General features: G+C 38.1%; 1 protein-coding gene and 1 non-coding gene across 2 annotated transcripts; one reads left to right on the forward strand and one right to left on the reverse strand.

Annotated features, from left to right (window-relative positions):
• Positions 1 to 1,379: 1,379 nt before the first annotated feature.
• LOC148865231 (uncharacterized) lies at positions 1,380 to 2,024 on the reverse strand. The gene is made up of 2 exons (XM_088976364.1): positions 1,712 to 2,024; positions 1,380 to 1,459 (listed from the first exon to the last, which is right to left on the reverse strand). The coding sequence occupies exons 1-2, from the start codon at positions 2,022 to 2,024 to the stop codon at positions 1,380 to 1,382; spliced, it is 393 nt and encodes a 130-aa protein (XP_088832490.1).
• On the forward strand, positions 1,537 to 1,643 carry LOC148865232 (small nucleolar RNA R71). Its single transcript, XR_016112066.1, has one exon. It is a non-coding gene; the product is annotated as a small nucleolar RNA R71 (small nucleolar RNA).
• Positions 2,025 to 17,246: the final 15,222 nt, after the last annotated feature.

The raw sequence follows: 17,246 nt of genomic DNA on the forward strand, positions 1-17,246 counted from the left end.
AATTTCAGCTGCACCAACATCAATGCCATCGATTGCATAAATTTCAACTTCAATTGTGTTGGGATATTTCATGGTTTTAAATACATTAAACACCACTTCTTCACCATTGATTCTAAGGGTATGTAGACCTTTTTGCACATCAATTAAAGCATTACTAGTAGCAAGGAAAGGTTTCCCTAAAATCAGAGGCATTGTCCTATCTTCCTCCATATCCAACACAATGAAATCAGCAGGAATAATAAAATTGCCCACTTTGACTAAAATATCTTCTACTATTCCCCTAGGATATTTAATGCTTCTATCAGCTAATTGTAGGATAATAGTAGTAGGTGACAGTTCATGCAATCCAAGTTTTTCAAAAATAGAATGACATTAAATTTATACTAGCACCTAAATCACATAAAGCTTTCTCAAATTCAGCATTCCCTATGGTGCTAGGTATAGAAAAACTTCCTGGATCCTTAAGCTTTGGGGGCAGTTTATTTTGAAGAATGGCTTAGCACTATTCGTTTAGCTTCACCATCTCACAGACCTCCCACTTTCTTTTATTCGACATCATCTTTTTCAAGAATTTGGCATATTTCGGCATCTACATCAAGAAGAGGGAGATTTATATGAATCTTTTTAAATACTTCTAAAAATTTTTCAAATTGTTTATCCAAATTAGCTTTTAGGACTCTTCTGTGAAAGGGGAGAGGAAGTTTAATAGCATCTAAATTCAGTTTAGGTGTACTCCTTTCTATCTCCTTTTGTGAATCGGCTACTTCAGCTTCCTTGTCATCATTCTAGGTCTCGCCAATTGTCTTCCCACTTCTCAAAGCTATGACATTTTCTTGCTCTCTTGGATTCTTCTCTGTATTGCTGGGCAGCCATCCCTTCTTTCTTTCTGACAATAGATTCACAATCTTTACCATTTGGACTTCTAAGTTCTTGATTGATGCTTCTTGGCTTAAGAATCTCTTATCATGTTCGTGGAGCTTTGCTTCAGTAGCATTGATGAACTTAGAAATTATTTCTTCCAAATTACTCTTCTTTTATTGTGGGGGCGGTTGTTGTTGGAATCCCATGGGTGTTTTTTGTTGGTTGTTGTTCCATGATAAATTTGGATGATTCCTCCACCCTAGGTTGTATGTTTTGAGTAGGGGTTGAAATTTGACCTGCTAGTAAAATTAGCATGCTCATGTGAAGCAAAAGGATTACCTAATGGACAGTCAGAATTAGTATGTCCTATTTGACCACAAAAATCACATGGGATGCTAGATGATGTATTCATTGCTGCCAGATTAAAAGTATCAAATTTTTTATTCAGACTAGCAAGTTGAGCAGATATGGCTGCAAGGGAATCAATGTGGTGTACTCTCCTTCGATCAGTTCGGTCATTACTCCACTGGTAGCTTTGACACCATCTCTTCCACTAGATCATAAGCTTCCTCTGGTGCTTTTCTCATGATTGTGCCACCTACAGTTGCATCAATAATAGAATGATTAGTGGGGCTAATACCATTATAAAATGTTTAAATTTGATGCCAAGTTGATATTCCATGGTGAGGACACTTCTTAAGCATCTCCTTGAATCATTCCCATGCTTCATATAGAGATTCCCTCTCTAATTAAGCAAAAGTAGTGATATCATTAATTAGTTTTTCTGTTTTAGAGGGTGGAAAATACTTAGCTAAGAGTTTTTGGGTTAGGTCATTCCAAGTGGTGACACTTCCTGCAGGGAATGAGTTAAGCCAATCTTTAGCTCTATCACGCAAAGAAAATGGAAATAGTCTAAGTCTAATAGCATCATCACTATCTCCATTATGTTTAAATGTATCATATTTTTCCAGGAGATTAACAATATGTGCACTAGGGTCATCACTTGGAAACCCACTAAATTGAATACTTGTCTGAATCATTTGAATGATGGCAGGCTTGATTTCGAAATTGTTGGCTTGAATTGTGGGCTTGCAGATTCTAGAAGTAGCCCCATGAATGGTTGGACGGTCGTAGTCCAAAAGGGTGTGATTTGCTTCTGCCATCTCTTCCTCAACTTCTATTGTTGGTTCGCCAATTTCAACCTCCTCTCTTGTTTTGCCTCTGTTGGCTCTTTCCAACAAGCAAAGGGTCCTCTCTATTTTAGGAAAGAATCGTACTAGTCCTTCTTGTCTAGTGCGTGTCATGCACTAGTGAATCTAAACACAACTAGAATTCGAACAAATAAAATAAAAAACAAAAAAATTGAAACAGAAATAAAAAGTCCAAATTAACCAAGGTTAACAAGCTCTAATATTATTTTAGGATTAAATCCCTAGCAACGGCGCCAAAAACATGATAGCTATGATAATAACCCTAGCAAGTGCACTAGTTATCAAGTAGTATAAAAATATCGTTCCCACGAGGATTTAACAAAATAAGTATTAGAACTACAACCTTCCCTAATTATTTGGACAATCGAATTTCAGATTTAAGAGCAAAGGCTACTAAAAGACAGAAAAAGAAAATAAGAGTACCAATACTGAATTTTGCAATGATTGATTGAATTCATTAGGACCTTTGGTCCACCTAACCATTCCAATTAATAGTAATAGATGAGATTATCCAAGATAATTTATCATTCCCACAAGCTGAAGTTTTTCCAATTTTATTCAATATTCTTTCTCAAGATATATCAAAGCTACTTCTGTCAGGTAACCCATCGATCTCTCGAATAGAGCTCTCAAGATAGAAATGCATTAAGTTTAAGGAAAAACCATTACATTCAGATGAGTCATGTGTATATACCCCTATATACCATTCAATTCACACCATGAATTATTTGGTCTGCTATATGAATTCCTCTCTCAATTCATTCACATAAACCTAATCAATTAAGAGATGGTCACTCCTAATAGCATTAAGCAAGATAACTCATAGACTATATGGAAATCATGATCTTGGAAAAATCAGAATAAAAATGTATTCATTGTTATGATTAGGCTTTCCACAGCCCTAGGTACAAATAAATCAGTTCATACTAGAGGAAATAAAGCAAACAAAATGAATGAAAGAACTCATGGTGTCACCCTTGGAGCTGAGATTTCCCCTTCTCCTTGCCGCCACCTCCTTCTTGCAGTCTTCTTGCTTGATAGATTGGTTGGTCCTCTGCCCCTTGATACCTCTGTAGTCCACCCCCATCCCTTTATATAGCTTAAAGGGGACTTTTCTGCAAGTTGGGCTTCAGCTGCGAATTGGGCCTTCCTAAGAATTTTCCCTAACTTCGGACCCAAATTTTAATTCGGTGCAGGCTGAATTTGCAAAAGCCCAAAACATGAAAGTTGTAGATTCCTCTCTTATCTTTCCAGTGAATCTTGAATCAGCCCAATCAGATCTTGGATACGAGAGTTTGGCCTAGATTACTGAACAGTGCTGAAGTTGTGAAAAATCATCCGATTTGCCTTGCTTTTCTCCTGATGCCTTCTTTCATGCCCTGAACCGAAATACAAGAAATATGAGTCTAAATAAGTACTAATTCAGTATAAAAGACTGAACATTTGGGGATAAAATTATGATAAATTTTATTCTCCTCAACTACACACTTCTGAATGCATGGAAGGGGAGATCCTAATGGAGATCAAGTCAATCGACTACCTGAAATGGCTGCCTCACCTGAAGGGAAACCAAGCCAATTGGAACTAGGATCACTACTATCACTTCCACAAGGAGAGAGGAGATGATACAAAGAACTGTTAGAACCTTAAAGATACGATCAAGGATTTGATCTGACGAGGATACTTGAGGCAATTCATCAAGAGGGAGGACCAAGCTTCTAAGCAACCGAGAAATCCACCATGGAACCCACCAAGGAATCAAGCCCATGATCTTGATCACCCACTTGCCGAAGTAATCAACATGATCACCGTGGGTCTACAGTGGCCAGATGTATCTCGTTGGCTAGAAGAGCCATTGTCCGAGAGATCAAAATTGAAGAGGACAACCCGCCAAAGAGGCCTAGGACTAAGGAAGCCATCTCCTTTACTAAAGGTGATGTGTGTGGGGTTCATTACCTGCACAATGATGCCCTCAAAACAAGTGATCATCCATAACTATGAAGTAAAGTGTATCCTTGTAGACAGTGGCAACTTGATAGACATTCTATTCATGGAAGCTTTTGAAAAGATGAACCTCAATAAAAAATACCTCGTCCCCACCAAACTCGCTCTAGTCAATTCCTATGGAGATGTTGTACATCCACTGGAAAAAATAAACCTATCAATAATATTAAGGATTGTACCGAATAGGGTAATCTTTTATCAGGATTTCTTAGTTGGTTAAACTGCATCACCATATAATGCTATTCTTAGCCAACCAATCTTGCATGCCCTCTGAGTGATGGTATCCACATACCACCTCGCATTGAAGTTCCTGACTGAGTATAGGGTCGGAGTAGTTCAGGGGGACCAACTAGAGTCTAGAAAGTTTTATGATGCAGCCCTTAAAGAAAAGAGCAAGAAGTCCTTGGCAGTCAACCTGGAACTGCCATTATTAACAAGGCCCAAACCTAGGGACAAGCTCTTGTTGTAACTCTCCACGAGTGATAAGGTAGCCAGCTTGATACTGATCTAGAATGTAGACAAAGTGCAACAACTTGTTTACTATATGAGAAAGGTCATACATGCAACCGCGACCAGATACTTGAACATTGAGAAGTTCACCTTTATGCTAATTATATCAACCCAAAAGTTGTGGCTTGAAGGGATGAGAAATCCATCATATAGATGGCCGAACCCTACAGGAAGGTTGGGCAAAATTTCAAAATTTCTCTTTGTTGAAAATTAATTAGTTTTATGATGTTTTTCTGAGTAGATGTTTATTTTAGTTATTAGATAGGAGGTGGGGACCACAATAGTTATGTGAGTCCAAATTTTATTATGTTTTTTGAGTGTTATATATATTGTTTTATGTTGTGCCGCTCTACAAGGCATAGTTGTCTTTGTACTGTTCTATTATTTTAGTATAAATAATAAGTGAAGGGGGCAGCTAGCATTATTGCTCTCCTTTCTCTCAACTTCTCTTCTTCTCGTCTTCTCCTTCTCTCTTCCTTCTCTCTTCAAAAAACTACTTTCTTTCATATTTTTTTAATTCAACAGATTTCTACTTGGTATCAGAGCATCGACTAGGGTTTCTTGAAGCATTCTCATACAGCCCTAGATTAGCCAATTGCATGAAGAAGTAAAGGGCTGATCGATCTGCTATAGATTGCCCAATTCTTGGAGTTTTTGGTGGGATCTAGACATCAGGTAGGTGATCTACTGTTCAGCATCAAAATCAGGAAGAACTAGAGTATGGGGAAGAGTCCCAAAAAAGTTGGACTCTTTGTTTTTTATTTGATCTTGGGCACCCAAGTATTGTTAGTTTTCTTTTGATTTTCTAAAGAGGGCGGTTTGGTTTCTGAAAATTTCTAGCCCTTCTGGAGTGATCGGTTCACTTTTCTCTTTGTTGGGAGGCATGGGGAGGAGAGAGATTTCCCTTTAGCTAGGGTTTTCTTCTTCCGGAAGGGTTGGCTTCAGTGTATGTGGTATTAAATTATATTTTGAAGGTCTCCAGTCTATTTTTTCTTACTGTTGAACTGTTTGAAGTAAAATGGAGAGTTGGAATACCAAGACGAAATCTACCGGTACTGTGGGACTGGGTGTTGGAGGTAGTAGTGATATTTTTTGGGTCTGAGATCATTGCTATAGTAAAACTTAATGCCACAAATTATTTGGAGTGGGCACAATCAGCTAAGATGGCTATGGTGCCCGTGGAAAATTAGGGTATCTCAGTGGGGAGGAGAAGAAACCTGATACAGATTCTTCCCGATGGGTGTTAGAGAATTACATGGTAATGTCTTGGCTGTGTAATTCTATGTTATCTCATATTGCAAAAAGTTTTCTATGGGCTAATACTGCTAAGGAGATTTGGGATGGAGTGATTGAAGCCTACTCTCAGAAGCAAAATGAAGCCAGAGCTTATCAGTTAAGAAATCAGGTTATAAGTATGAAACAAAAAGAAAAACCTCTTGTTGTGTATTTCTACATACTGAAAGCCCTATGATAGGAAATAGATCACTTAGAAACTATGGTATGGGAAAGTGTAAATGATGCAGCAACTTATCACAACCTGATAGAGAGGAATAGGGTTATTGAGTTCTTGGCAGGGCTGAACCCTGAATTTGACATTGCTAGGCAACATATTCTCTCTAGGGAGGGTGTGACACTCTCTCAAGTCTATGCTTTTGTCTCTAGAGAGGAGAGTAGGAGGAATGTAATGCTGAGATAGCTTGGGATTGACCAGTCGGCTATGGTTGGTACAACAAAACCTAATCTAAATGGAGATAGGGGGAGTAGTGAGACTAGAAGAGAGGATAAGAAGAACTTGGTGTGTGATTATTGCAAGAAGCCTGAGCATGCCAGGGACACTTGTTGGAAGCTTCATCCAAATCTTATGCTTGCTTGGATAAGAAACAAGAAGGGAAATGCAAATGTAGCCACTATAGGAGACTCTTCAGCCCCTCTCTCCCAAATTGATTGGGAATCAATTGCAGTAGCAGTAATGAGAATAGAATTGGAGAGGTTTGGGCAACTTATGAGTAAGAAATATTCACCCAGTCCTAGCCTTCCAGATGGACAACAGCATGCAGGAGCCAAGTACACCACTTCCTTTGCACATATAGGTAGTCCATATGCAACTACAAATCTTGCATCCACTTTAGGTAAGGAGGGACCTCCCTAGAATATAGACTCAGGAGCATTTGAGCATATGACTAATGCCCCTACCATTTTCAGTTCCTATCAGTTGTGCTCTAGTAGAGACAAAGTCTCTACAACAGATGGTTCACATATGCCTATTGCTGGGAAGGGGACAGTTAGAGTGACCAATGATATAACTCTGCCCTCTGTTTTACATGTCTCTAGACTTCATACCAACCTACTGTCTGTTAGTTCTTTGAAAAAACATTTGAATTGTTCTGTGACCTTTCTTCCTGGTAATTGTGTTTTGCAAGATCTGGAGTCAAAGAAGATGATTGGGAGTGGTCATGAGGTTAATGGAGTCAACCTTCTGGATGTGATTCCGAGACATCAGGGCCATCATGTTAGCAGTAGTAGTAGTAGTTGGTCAGAGTCAGTAAACCCGATTATGCTTTGGCACAATCACTTGGGACATCTTTCTTTTAATTCTTTGAAATGTCTTTTCCCAAAGTTGTTTGACTCTGTTTAGTTATCTACTTTGGAGTGTGAGAGTTGTTAGTTAGGAAAGCATTGTAGACAGTCTTTTAAACTAAGTAATAAAAGAAGTACTTTTGCTTTTAATATTGTTCACACTGATGTATGGGGGCCATATCAAATCCCTTCCGTTATGATTCGAATTCTAATCCATGATTTTCAAATCTGATCAGATTTGGATGTAGGTTTTTAGTAATCAGATCTGATGCAGATCTTGCTAAATCCGATCAAAGTCTGATCCGATTACAACCCTAATTCCTATTAATCCCATACCAATATTGTCCCTGATAAGGTAATTTCCATCCCTATCCTCAGTTCTCACCTAGTCAAGGAGGCCAAGTACTTAATGGGGGTGGAAAAAATTACCATCTCTACCATCGGGTTGTATATCCCCATAGAGCAATAAGTCTTAAGCCCAATAAGCCCTAACATCTTTTTCCCTTGCAACATAGGCTCAATAAGCCTCTACACATAAGTGTAGAGATATTCCCGATGCAGTGTTGTAAAGGCTGCTCAAATGGGTATTACCCTGATGGAAGCTGAACTCATTAGGTGTTGGACTTGGCTATCTATGATATGCTAACCAGTTAGATCCATCAAGGGTTAAATACTTGGGCATGTACAAAGTGAATATCAAGGTTTACACTTTCTCTAATGGAAACCTAAACTGCTGGTAGTGGATTTCAACTGTATTTGAAATCTGATTTTGCAAAATGTATTTATATATTATTATACTACTCATTTATGAAAAAGTTTTGTAAAAGGGGTTAAGAGGAAGAGGGCAAATAGAACTTGTTCTCTTCACTCTCTTGCTCTCTCATCTTCTCTCTTCTCTCTCAGAAACCCTATCATGACCAAGGCTTTTCAATAACTGATTTTTATTTGTTTTTCCTCTGAGATTTTGCAAGAAAAACGTTGGGGAAAACAAGCTCTCACATCCAATTCGATCTAAGAAAGTTGGATAGTAGTTTTGTTGAAAACAGAGTTATTTAATTGACTTCTCACGTACACTGTGCCATCTTCAGTTGAAGGCTACTTTTAGGATTGATATTGGGTGTGAATATTTACTCTGGAAGCTATGATTTGTGGTCTCCATATCAGGTACAATCATCTTTATTTTTTATTTCAAATCTGGTCTGGTTCAGTGCAAGATCGATCCAGAAATTCAGATTTCAAAATCACTAGGAAATCAGTTCCCAAGATGGGTTAGAAAAAATTTTAAAATTTTCCTAGCCATATAGCATGGTTTTGAAGGGATGAGAGATCTATCGTATGGACGCCCAAATCTTGCGGAATAAGGTGGGCGAATTTCAAAAAAATTTATCTCCCTTCAATTGGGAATCGCATTCCCTATTTTAGAAAATCATATTTTCAATGATCAATCTTGAACCATAAACTGAACCAGACCTGAACAAAAATAGTAGGAGAGGATTATACCTGATATGGAGAAATAATATCTCGCAATGAAGGTGTTCACGCCCATGGAAGGATCCAAAGACTGCTTCCACTGAAAATGGCGCAGTGTAGGATGAAGCAGAATCAATAGTGTTCTCTCCAAGAGCTTAATCCTTCGCAAGAATTAGCAGGATGGCATGTGAGCATAACTTCCTATCAGTCCCTTCACAAGGAACTGATGTCAAGATCGAATCTTGATTTCTCCCATTGATTTGGAGATCAAATTGGCAGGTGAGGCAGCAACAGCAAGGAAGTGGCAAGAAAGAATTTCGCAGGGTTTCTTAATTCTTCCTTCTATGATTTTCAGCTCTGAAGAGGATGTGAATATGTCTCTTCTAAAGGCTGCCACCCCCTCCTTTTGTAACCTTAAAGGGATAAGCTCCTAATCCCATTAGGAGTTGCTGATCCAAATCATATTTGGATCATATATCCCTTTAGATGATAAGGGTAAATCCTTATCTTATTTGCAGATTATATTAGCCTTCTCCTAATCTCATTAGCAGGTTTCCAGATCTGAATCACATTTAGATCTGGACTCTCTGAGTGGATAGAGTTAAGACCTTATCCTATCTTCTAATCCAATCCAAGAATTCACCCCTTATTTAACTACTTAAATTAGCCCAGTTCGAAATGGGCTTTAGGCCCATTAAGGTTATGTGCTCACTTAGCCTTCCTAATTGTTGCCCAGTTGGGCTTCCTTGTATGGCGTGGGACCCAAACATTGATCTACACATCAACCACATGGGTTCAGCACAACCCTTGTTACAAGGCCTGGCCGAATACACTGTTATGGACAGCGCACCCCCTGAAACCCATCATATGTGCTCTATGGGCCCAATACTTATCCTAAGTGGTCCCTAGGCCAAGCCACCTTGTAACACCCAGGGACTGTGGACAAATGCAAGATTAGCCCATCAGGTATTATCCTCAATGGTCTTACACTTAACCTCTCAGCCCATAATGATCAAACACTGCCCGAGATGAGAGGCATAATATATATATATATATATATATATATATATATATATATATATATATATATATATATATATATATATATATCTTTTATAACTCATATAAAATATATTTTGCAAAACAAATCTCAACGATTGAAATCGGCTGTCGGTAGTCTTCGTTTCCATCAGAGAGAGTGCCTTCCCAATCATTACCTTTGTCCGACAAAGGGGCTGATCCTGTCACTATGATCACCCACTCAGACAAATTCTCAGACTGTCCCAACATACCCAAGTTTTGACCCCCGCTAAGGATCTCACTGATTAGCATATCAAAGACAGCCCAATCCGACACCTAGTGCAGTATCATAATCAAATCTAGGGGTCAGGTGTAACTTTCCAGTTTTGCCCATCAATCTCCAAGGTCCAGGGCAATACTGGAAATCTGGTCCAGTTCAAAGATTCGATTAATCCTACACTGCATGTGCCTTGGGTCTCACCCAGGTGGCTGAGACAGGCCACCCCAACATTTGGCAGCACACCAGTGTCAGCCTTGGCAGGATAAATCTCCTCAGACTTATCCAACGGCTGTGAACATTCTAAACTAACACGAGTCTCATAAGTGTCCACTTTAAGGATATTACACAGAAACACACCACAGGAACATGAATTAAATATGTATTTTATTCATTTACAATAAATTCATAATGTACATCATTCTGATTGGAGCTAAGGGCATACAACTGTCTAATAGGTTTGATCATCCATATGATGGATTCTAACCCTTCCAACAGTGGTACTAAAACATTCGGTTCAGTTCTTGGGCTAAACTAAATCAAACTTGAAAGAAATATCAAATCGACATGAATTAGTCTAGTTGATTTGACCTACTCAACATAATCTTTGAGAACTCAGTTTTAGAATGGGGCTAATGATCTAAAATTGAATATCTATATTTTTTATATTATTTATAATTTTTTTATTCTGAATTCTTGAATTCATAGGCCAAATGTGTGATGGAGATTGAATTCTTTGATGGTAGGTTTTCTTTAGAAAGAATTAATTCATTTTATTCTTTAGAAAGAATGTATTAGGTTTTCTATTGTAAAAATTAGAAATTAGGGTTTTTTTCTGATTTATTTACATCAGAGAACTTACCTGAAATCATGGAGAAAGATGGGGAAGGAGATCAATGTGGAGATAGTAGTTTGATGGCTTCCTGCATTTGTCTAGATTAGATTCAAAAAATCACACTATTAGCCCTAGTAATTTAATTTGGTTAATTGTTGTTTATTTGCTGATATGATTGTGAATCATAACTGAGAATTTTCGTATCATAATCTATGTGGATTAATGCATGATTTGGTCTAACCCTAGGCTGATTTAACCTTGTTTTGGTTCAACTTACATGGGCCAAACGTATGGTTCATTGGGGATTGATAACAGCCCCTTGGATCATTGATTAAGTGATCAAATTTGGATATAAACCAAGTGTTTAATGGGCCATTACATGGACCAATTCAATCCAATCTTGTAAAACCTAATTAGAATTAGATTAAAGAAAGCTAAGCTCATTTCAGTATGGAAAGCTATATGGGCCGAATTGCTTTTTGTAATTGGGCTCATATACCAAGATAAATATTATTAGATAATTGGGTCTATTAATGAGCTGATCATGTATTAATTAAATGGATCTAGGTTTTACAAGATTCAATTTGATTTTGATCAATTATGTGTGATGTGCTATATAAATGTGATTCATATAGGGGTCATAAGTGTTTGGCCCATGAAAAGACTTATGTGGATCTCTATGCCCATCATGGTTAAATGCACATCATTGGCATGATGTCTATGGATCGTTTGATCTCCCTTTACTAAGCCATTCTCTTGTTTCCACTCCAAAGAGTAACCCCGCGGGAACCCTAGCTTATTTGGGGCCTATTCGAATTTAACTTTGTGAAAGCTAGTGGAAGCCACTATGGTAAGACCTAAAGCTGACTTAGGGACTGATATATTTATTCCCTCATGAATAATATAAGTGATACAAGATACGGAATATCATAAATGACATCTCTAAAGGCTTTCGGTCATTAGCATAAAAAAAGATGAATTGGTGGGAGAAGATACACCATAAAATTGGGCTATCCATTTCACTGAGACAGTTAGTGGGATTGCTTCATTGGATGATAGGGGTGTCATAAACTAGTGGGAGGGGCAAATCCTAAAATGGGAGGCTCTCTTACAGTACCTTGGGGCTCCCGATATGATAGGTCAGCACATATCGATTAGAAAGGTTTAATATAAAATGGCAATTAACCTTGTCAAGTTGAGGTCAAAGGGAAATCTCATGAGATATGGGTTGATATATGATACTTCACAAAAAGTGTTGGGGTTATACAACTGAAATAGTTGGCCCCATGTGCCTATGTGATTTCCTACATTTCTAGAAACAAGAATAATGTCTTCATCCCTAAGATAGAGGGAAATCGTGGAGTTAAACAAATGGAAATGGAACATAAATAAAAGTCTTTCCTATGATACATAACATAAAACAATAATTAGGTCATGGACTAATTGCTCATGTAATTTGTAAGAAATAGCATACGATCCATTCTCTAAACTATTAAACGACAACAAACTCAAGGGACCCAACTATGTGGACTGGATATGCAACCTTAACCTAGTACTCAAATTCGAGAAACTAGACAAAGTAGCCAAAAACCTAGCACTAGAACATCCCACTAAAAGAGCCTCTGAGGTAAGAAAGAAGGAATATCATGAACGGGAAGAAAAGAACTCTCTTGCCCGATGTTACATTATATCCTCATTCAACAACTCTATCTAAAGACAATTCAACAAAATAGATATATGCAATGATATCCTAGATAGCTTAAAGGCCATGTATGAAGCATAATTGTTTTGCATGCCAAAAGGTCATCAAATTGTTGATGACTACAAGGATGACTGAGAACCAAGTGATTCATAACCATGTCATGAGGATAATAGTGATTATTAATGAACTGAAGGGTCTTGGCTCCCAACTAAATGATGACACCAAGACTGATGTGGTCTGGAATGCTCTACCCACATCCTTTAATCAGTTTGTCATGAAGTACAACATGAACAAGATAAAATTTAGCTTGCAAGAACTTGGCAATGTAGAGAGTCGAGGAACTAATAAGAAAGGACAAGATAGTGGCCATGATTATGGAAGGAGGCAAATCTGATAGAAAGAAACGAAAGGGCAAAAGAGAACTCAAAGAAAGGGAGGCAAACCAAAGAAGCATAAGAGAGACATTCCATCAAATGAATGTCGCTTCTACAAGGAGACTAGGCATTGGAAGAGGAACTATCCTCAATATCTGTAATCCCTTAGTAAGAAGAAAGAAGATAATTTTGAAACTCAGGTCATAGAGACCAATATGTTGGTCACTTCTGCCTCTTGGTGTGTTGACTCCTTGGCTTTTACTCATGCTTGTAATACTTTGCAGGGGTTCAAGGAAAGCAAATGGCTTAGTGGAGATGAGGTCGTGCTCTACATGGGAACTTCTACAAGCATTGCAGTTGTTGCTATAGGAATAGTAGGTTCAGTTTTTAATGAAGGAATCATTACCCTAAAACATTATCTTTTCGTTCCACAAATTAGAAGAGATTTGATTTATTTTTCTAAGTTATGTAAGGATGGTAATTTCATTTTATTCCGTAATAAGAATACAATTAAATTGAGTAACAGATTCCTTGTCTAGAAATAAATGTAACTGAAATAACGTCAAAACACATCCCCCTGAAAAGAATATGAGAAACGATTAATTCCACAAGTCTATAACATTACCGACTTAACCATAACAAAGAATATTTCATAAGATTGATGAACGATGATCCTCTAGATTTTCTCTCAGTAGAATATCTACCAAATTGTAAACCTTGCCTTTAAGGAAAGATGGAAAAGATGCCATTTATAGGTAAGCCTGAAAGAAGTACAAGCATACTTGACATTATACATATTGAAGTATATAGTCCCATGAATGTTAGGACATGGAACCAACACTCTTACTTTATAACTTTCATCGATGATTATTCTCTATATGATTATGTGTATCTAATGATACATAAGTCAATCTTTTAAAATGTTCAAGAATTTCAAACATGAAGTCAAGAAATAGTTTGAGAGACAAATTAAAATCCTTCAGTTAGATCAATAAGATGAATATCTCAACAATGAATTCAGGGATTACTTAAAGGACAATGGGATTATATCGCAATGGTATCCTCTTGTTACACAATTAAATGGTGTATTAGAGTGAAGAAATTGGACTTTATTAGATATTGTCCGATCACTCATTGTCCACTCAGAATTACCCATATCCTTTTGGGACACACATTAAAGACTATGATTTGTGTACTGAACGAGGTTCCAACAAAGTCAATTCCTAAAACTCTATATAAGTTTTGGATTAGCAAGAATTTGCATTTTTGTTAAAATTCAAATTTGAATTTAACTTTAAATTTCAGGAATTTAACTTTCAAAATCTAAATTTTAATTTAAATTTCAAATTTCAAATAAAAAAATCAAAAATTTAAAAATTCAAATTTGAGTTTAAATTGCAAAATTTAAATTTCAAAATCTAAATTTGAAATTAAAATTCAAAATTTAAACTTCAAATTAAAAAGAAAAAAGAAGAAAAATGGGGAATAAAATGAAACAAAGATAAAATGAATTCAATGGCCGGAGTTTGTGGAATGAGAAACTACTTCCAACCTGAGCCACAAATAAATTGGAACCATATGTCTTGACAATTGGATAAGATTAATGAGATGGCCCAAAGACTTGATCAAGTTCTTGCATATCATCAACAAAGTGGCCCACACCCAACCTTGTCATCCTATCCATCATGTTCCATCTATGCAAGCCCGACCCATCATGTTAGCTAGAGCCCTACAGCGGGCCCATGTCAACTCAACTAGTCATTCCAAACCAAGTACATGCGGCCAACAGATTTTTCCAACCCAATGCTAACCCATTCTTTCAATCATATAATCCTGGGTGGGGAAATCAACCCAACTTCACTTACAAGGCCCAAGTCCAAGAAACCCCCTTTTCAGATGTTCACTCCCAATGGTTTGAAGCCCAGACTCATTAAGAGTACAATGATTACCCAAGGACTCAACTGGCTCAACCATGTCAAACCTATACATAGTCCCAACAACAATACTATCCATCTAACTCCATGGCCCAGCAATTTCAGAGGCCACAAGTATAGAACCAATTCCAGTAGATGTACCCTAGGAATCAACCGGCTTAAGCTTTTCAGGCTTACCCACAACCTTCTCAAGCCCATATAGTAGATGACCAATTCATGCAGCTTGATGTGTGGCTCATTGTGACACTAGCAAGTGCACTAGCCGTTCAAGTAATAAAGTAGTGAGTGAAGTATCATTCCCATGAGGATTTAGGAAACAATTACCAATACTAAATTGGGTACTTCTTATCTGAGTAACAAATAAATCAAAACTTTAATGAAAGCTAAAAATCCTAAACTAAAATCTACCTAAATCATTGGCCCAATTGCCTTCAAATCAGGTTAGAAGAGTAAGCAGTAAATGACAATCTCAAAATTCAGCAATCTATCAATTTGGATCATTCGAATAAATCAGGATTGAGCCTTGGTTTGGTGAAACTCCAAGTGTTAGACAGTTTTGTATGCCCTTAGCTTCAATCAAGATGATGTACTTTATGAGTTTATTGTAAATGAATAAAAGTGCATATTTGATTCATGTTCCCTTGGTATGTTTCTGTGTAATACCCTTAAACTGGACACATAATGAGACTCGTGTTGGTTTCGAATGTTCATAGCCAGTGGGTCGGTCTGGGGAGACCTATCCTGACAAGGATGACACTGTGGTGCCACCAAGTTGGTTGGGGTGGCCTACCTCAGCTGCCAGGGTGAGACCCTAGGCACATACAGTGTAGGATTAATTGAATCTTTGAACTGGACCAGATTTCCAGCATTGCCCTGGACCTTGGAGATTGATGGGCAAAACTGGAAAGTTACACCCGACCACTAGACTTGATTATGATACTGCACTAGGTGTCGGATTGGGCTGTCTTTGATATACCAATCAGTGAGATCCTTAGCGAGGGTCAAAACCTGGGTATGTTGGGACTGTCTGAGAATTCATCTGAGTGGGTGATCATAGTGACAGGATCAGCCCCTTTGTCGAACAAAGGTAATGATCGGGGATGCACTCTCACTGATGGAAACCTAGACTGCCGGCGGCCGATTTCAATCGTTGAGATTTGTTTTGCAAAATATATTTTATATGAGATATAAAAGTATATATATTATGGTTTCAAAATGATTTGCAAAAGTTTTTAATTCCCGGGATCCATATAAGCAGAGAGTGCAACACTGTTCCTTGCAGCCGAGGGAAAGGTCCTCTCTTGTCTGGCAGTGTATGATCATTATGGGCTGAGAGGTCAAGTTTAAGACCATTGAGGATAATACCTGATGGGCTAATCTTGCATCTGCCCATAGCCCCTGGGTGTTACAAGGTGGCTTGGCCCAGGGACCACTTAGGGTAAGCGTTGGGCCCATAGAGACCATGAGATGATTTTCAAAGGGTGCACTGTCCATAACAGTGTATTCGGAGAGGCCTTGTAACAAAGGCTGGGCCGAACCCATGTGGCTGATGTGTAGATCAATGTTAGAGTCCCACACCATACAAGGAAGCCCAACTGGGCAGTAGTTTGGAAGGTTAAATGAATACATAACCTTAAATGGGCCTTAAGCCCGTTTCGAAATGGGCTAATTTGATTTGTCACTTAAAGGGGCGAATTCTAAGATGGATCAGCTGATAGGATTGGGCTCAGACCCTATCCACTTAGAGAGTCCAAGATCTAAATAAGATTTAGATTTGGAAGCCTCCTAATTAGATTAGGAGATGGCTGATCTGATTTTCAAATAAGATAAGGGTTACCCCTTATCACTTAAAGGGACTTCTTATCCAAATATGATTTGGATTAGCAACTCCTAATGGTATTAGGAGTTGATCCCTTTAAGTCTATAAAAGGAGGAGGGGCGGCAGCCTTTAGACATGCAACCAACACACTCTTGTCTTCAGAGCTGAGATCACAAGAAGAGAGAATTCTGCATCCTGCAAATACTCTCTTGCCGCCTCCTTCCTGCAGCCGCCGCCTCCAACAGTTCGATCTCCAGTTCTTGGGAGAAATCAAGATTTGATCTTGATACCAATCTTTTGGAGAAAAGATTGGTTGGAATTGTATTCACAAGCCATCCAGTTGATTCTTGCGAAGGGTCAAGTTCTTTTGGAAGAACACTGTTGATTCTGCTCCACCCTGCACTGCGCCATCTTCAGTGGGAGTAGAGTTTGGATCCTTCCTTGGGCGTGAACACCTCCATTGGGAGATACTGTTTCTCTGTATCAGGTATTATCCCTCCCTACTCCTTTTGGTTCAGATATGGTTCAGTTTATGGTTCAAGAATGATCCTTGAATATATGATCTTTGCCCCCTTATTCTGCAATCTTTGGGCATCCATGTAATGGATATCCTATCCCTTCACCAAGGTCATGAACAGCCTCTCTCAAGCGC

Source organism: Nelumbo lutea, chromosome 3 (assembly GCF_056320005.1).
Source record: "Nelumbo lutea isolate HS-2025 chromosome 3, American lotus-T2T, whole genome shotgun sequence".
NCBI lineage: Eukaryota > Viridiplantae > Streptophyta > Magnoliopsida > Proteales > Nelumbonaceae > Nelumbo > Nelumbo lutea.

What these genes read in the sequence shown, in the direction of transcription:
- LOC148865231 (XM_088976364.1), bottom strand. Translation starts at nt 2,024, where the DNA reads ATGGCAGAAGCAAATCACACCCTTTTGGACTACGACCGTCCAACCATT. An exon ending in TAACTCATTCCCTGCAGGAA is followed by an intron (nt 1,460 to 1,711) that starts GTGTCACCACTT and finishes ATGCAACTGTAG; the next exon opens with GTGGCACAATCATGAGAAAA.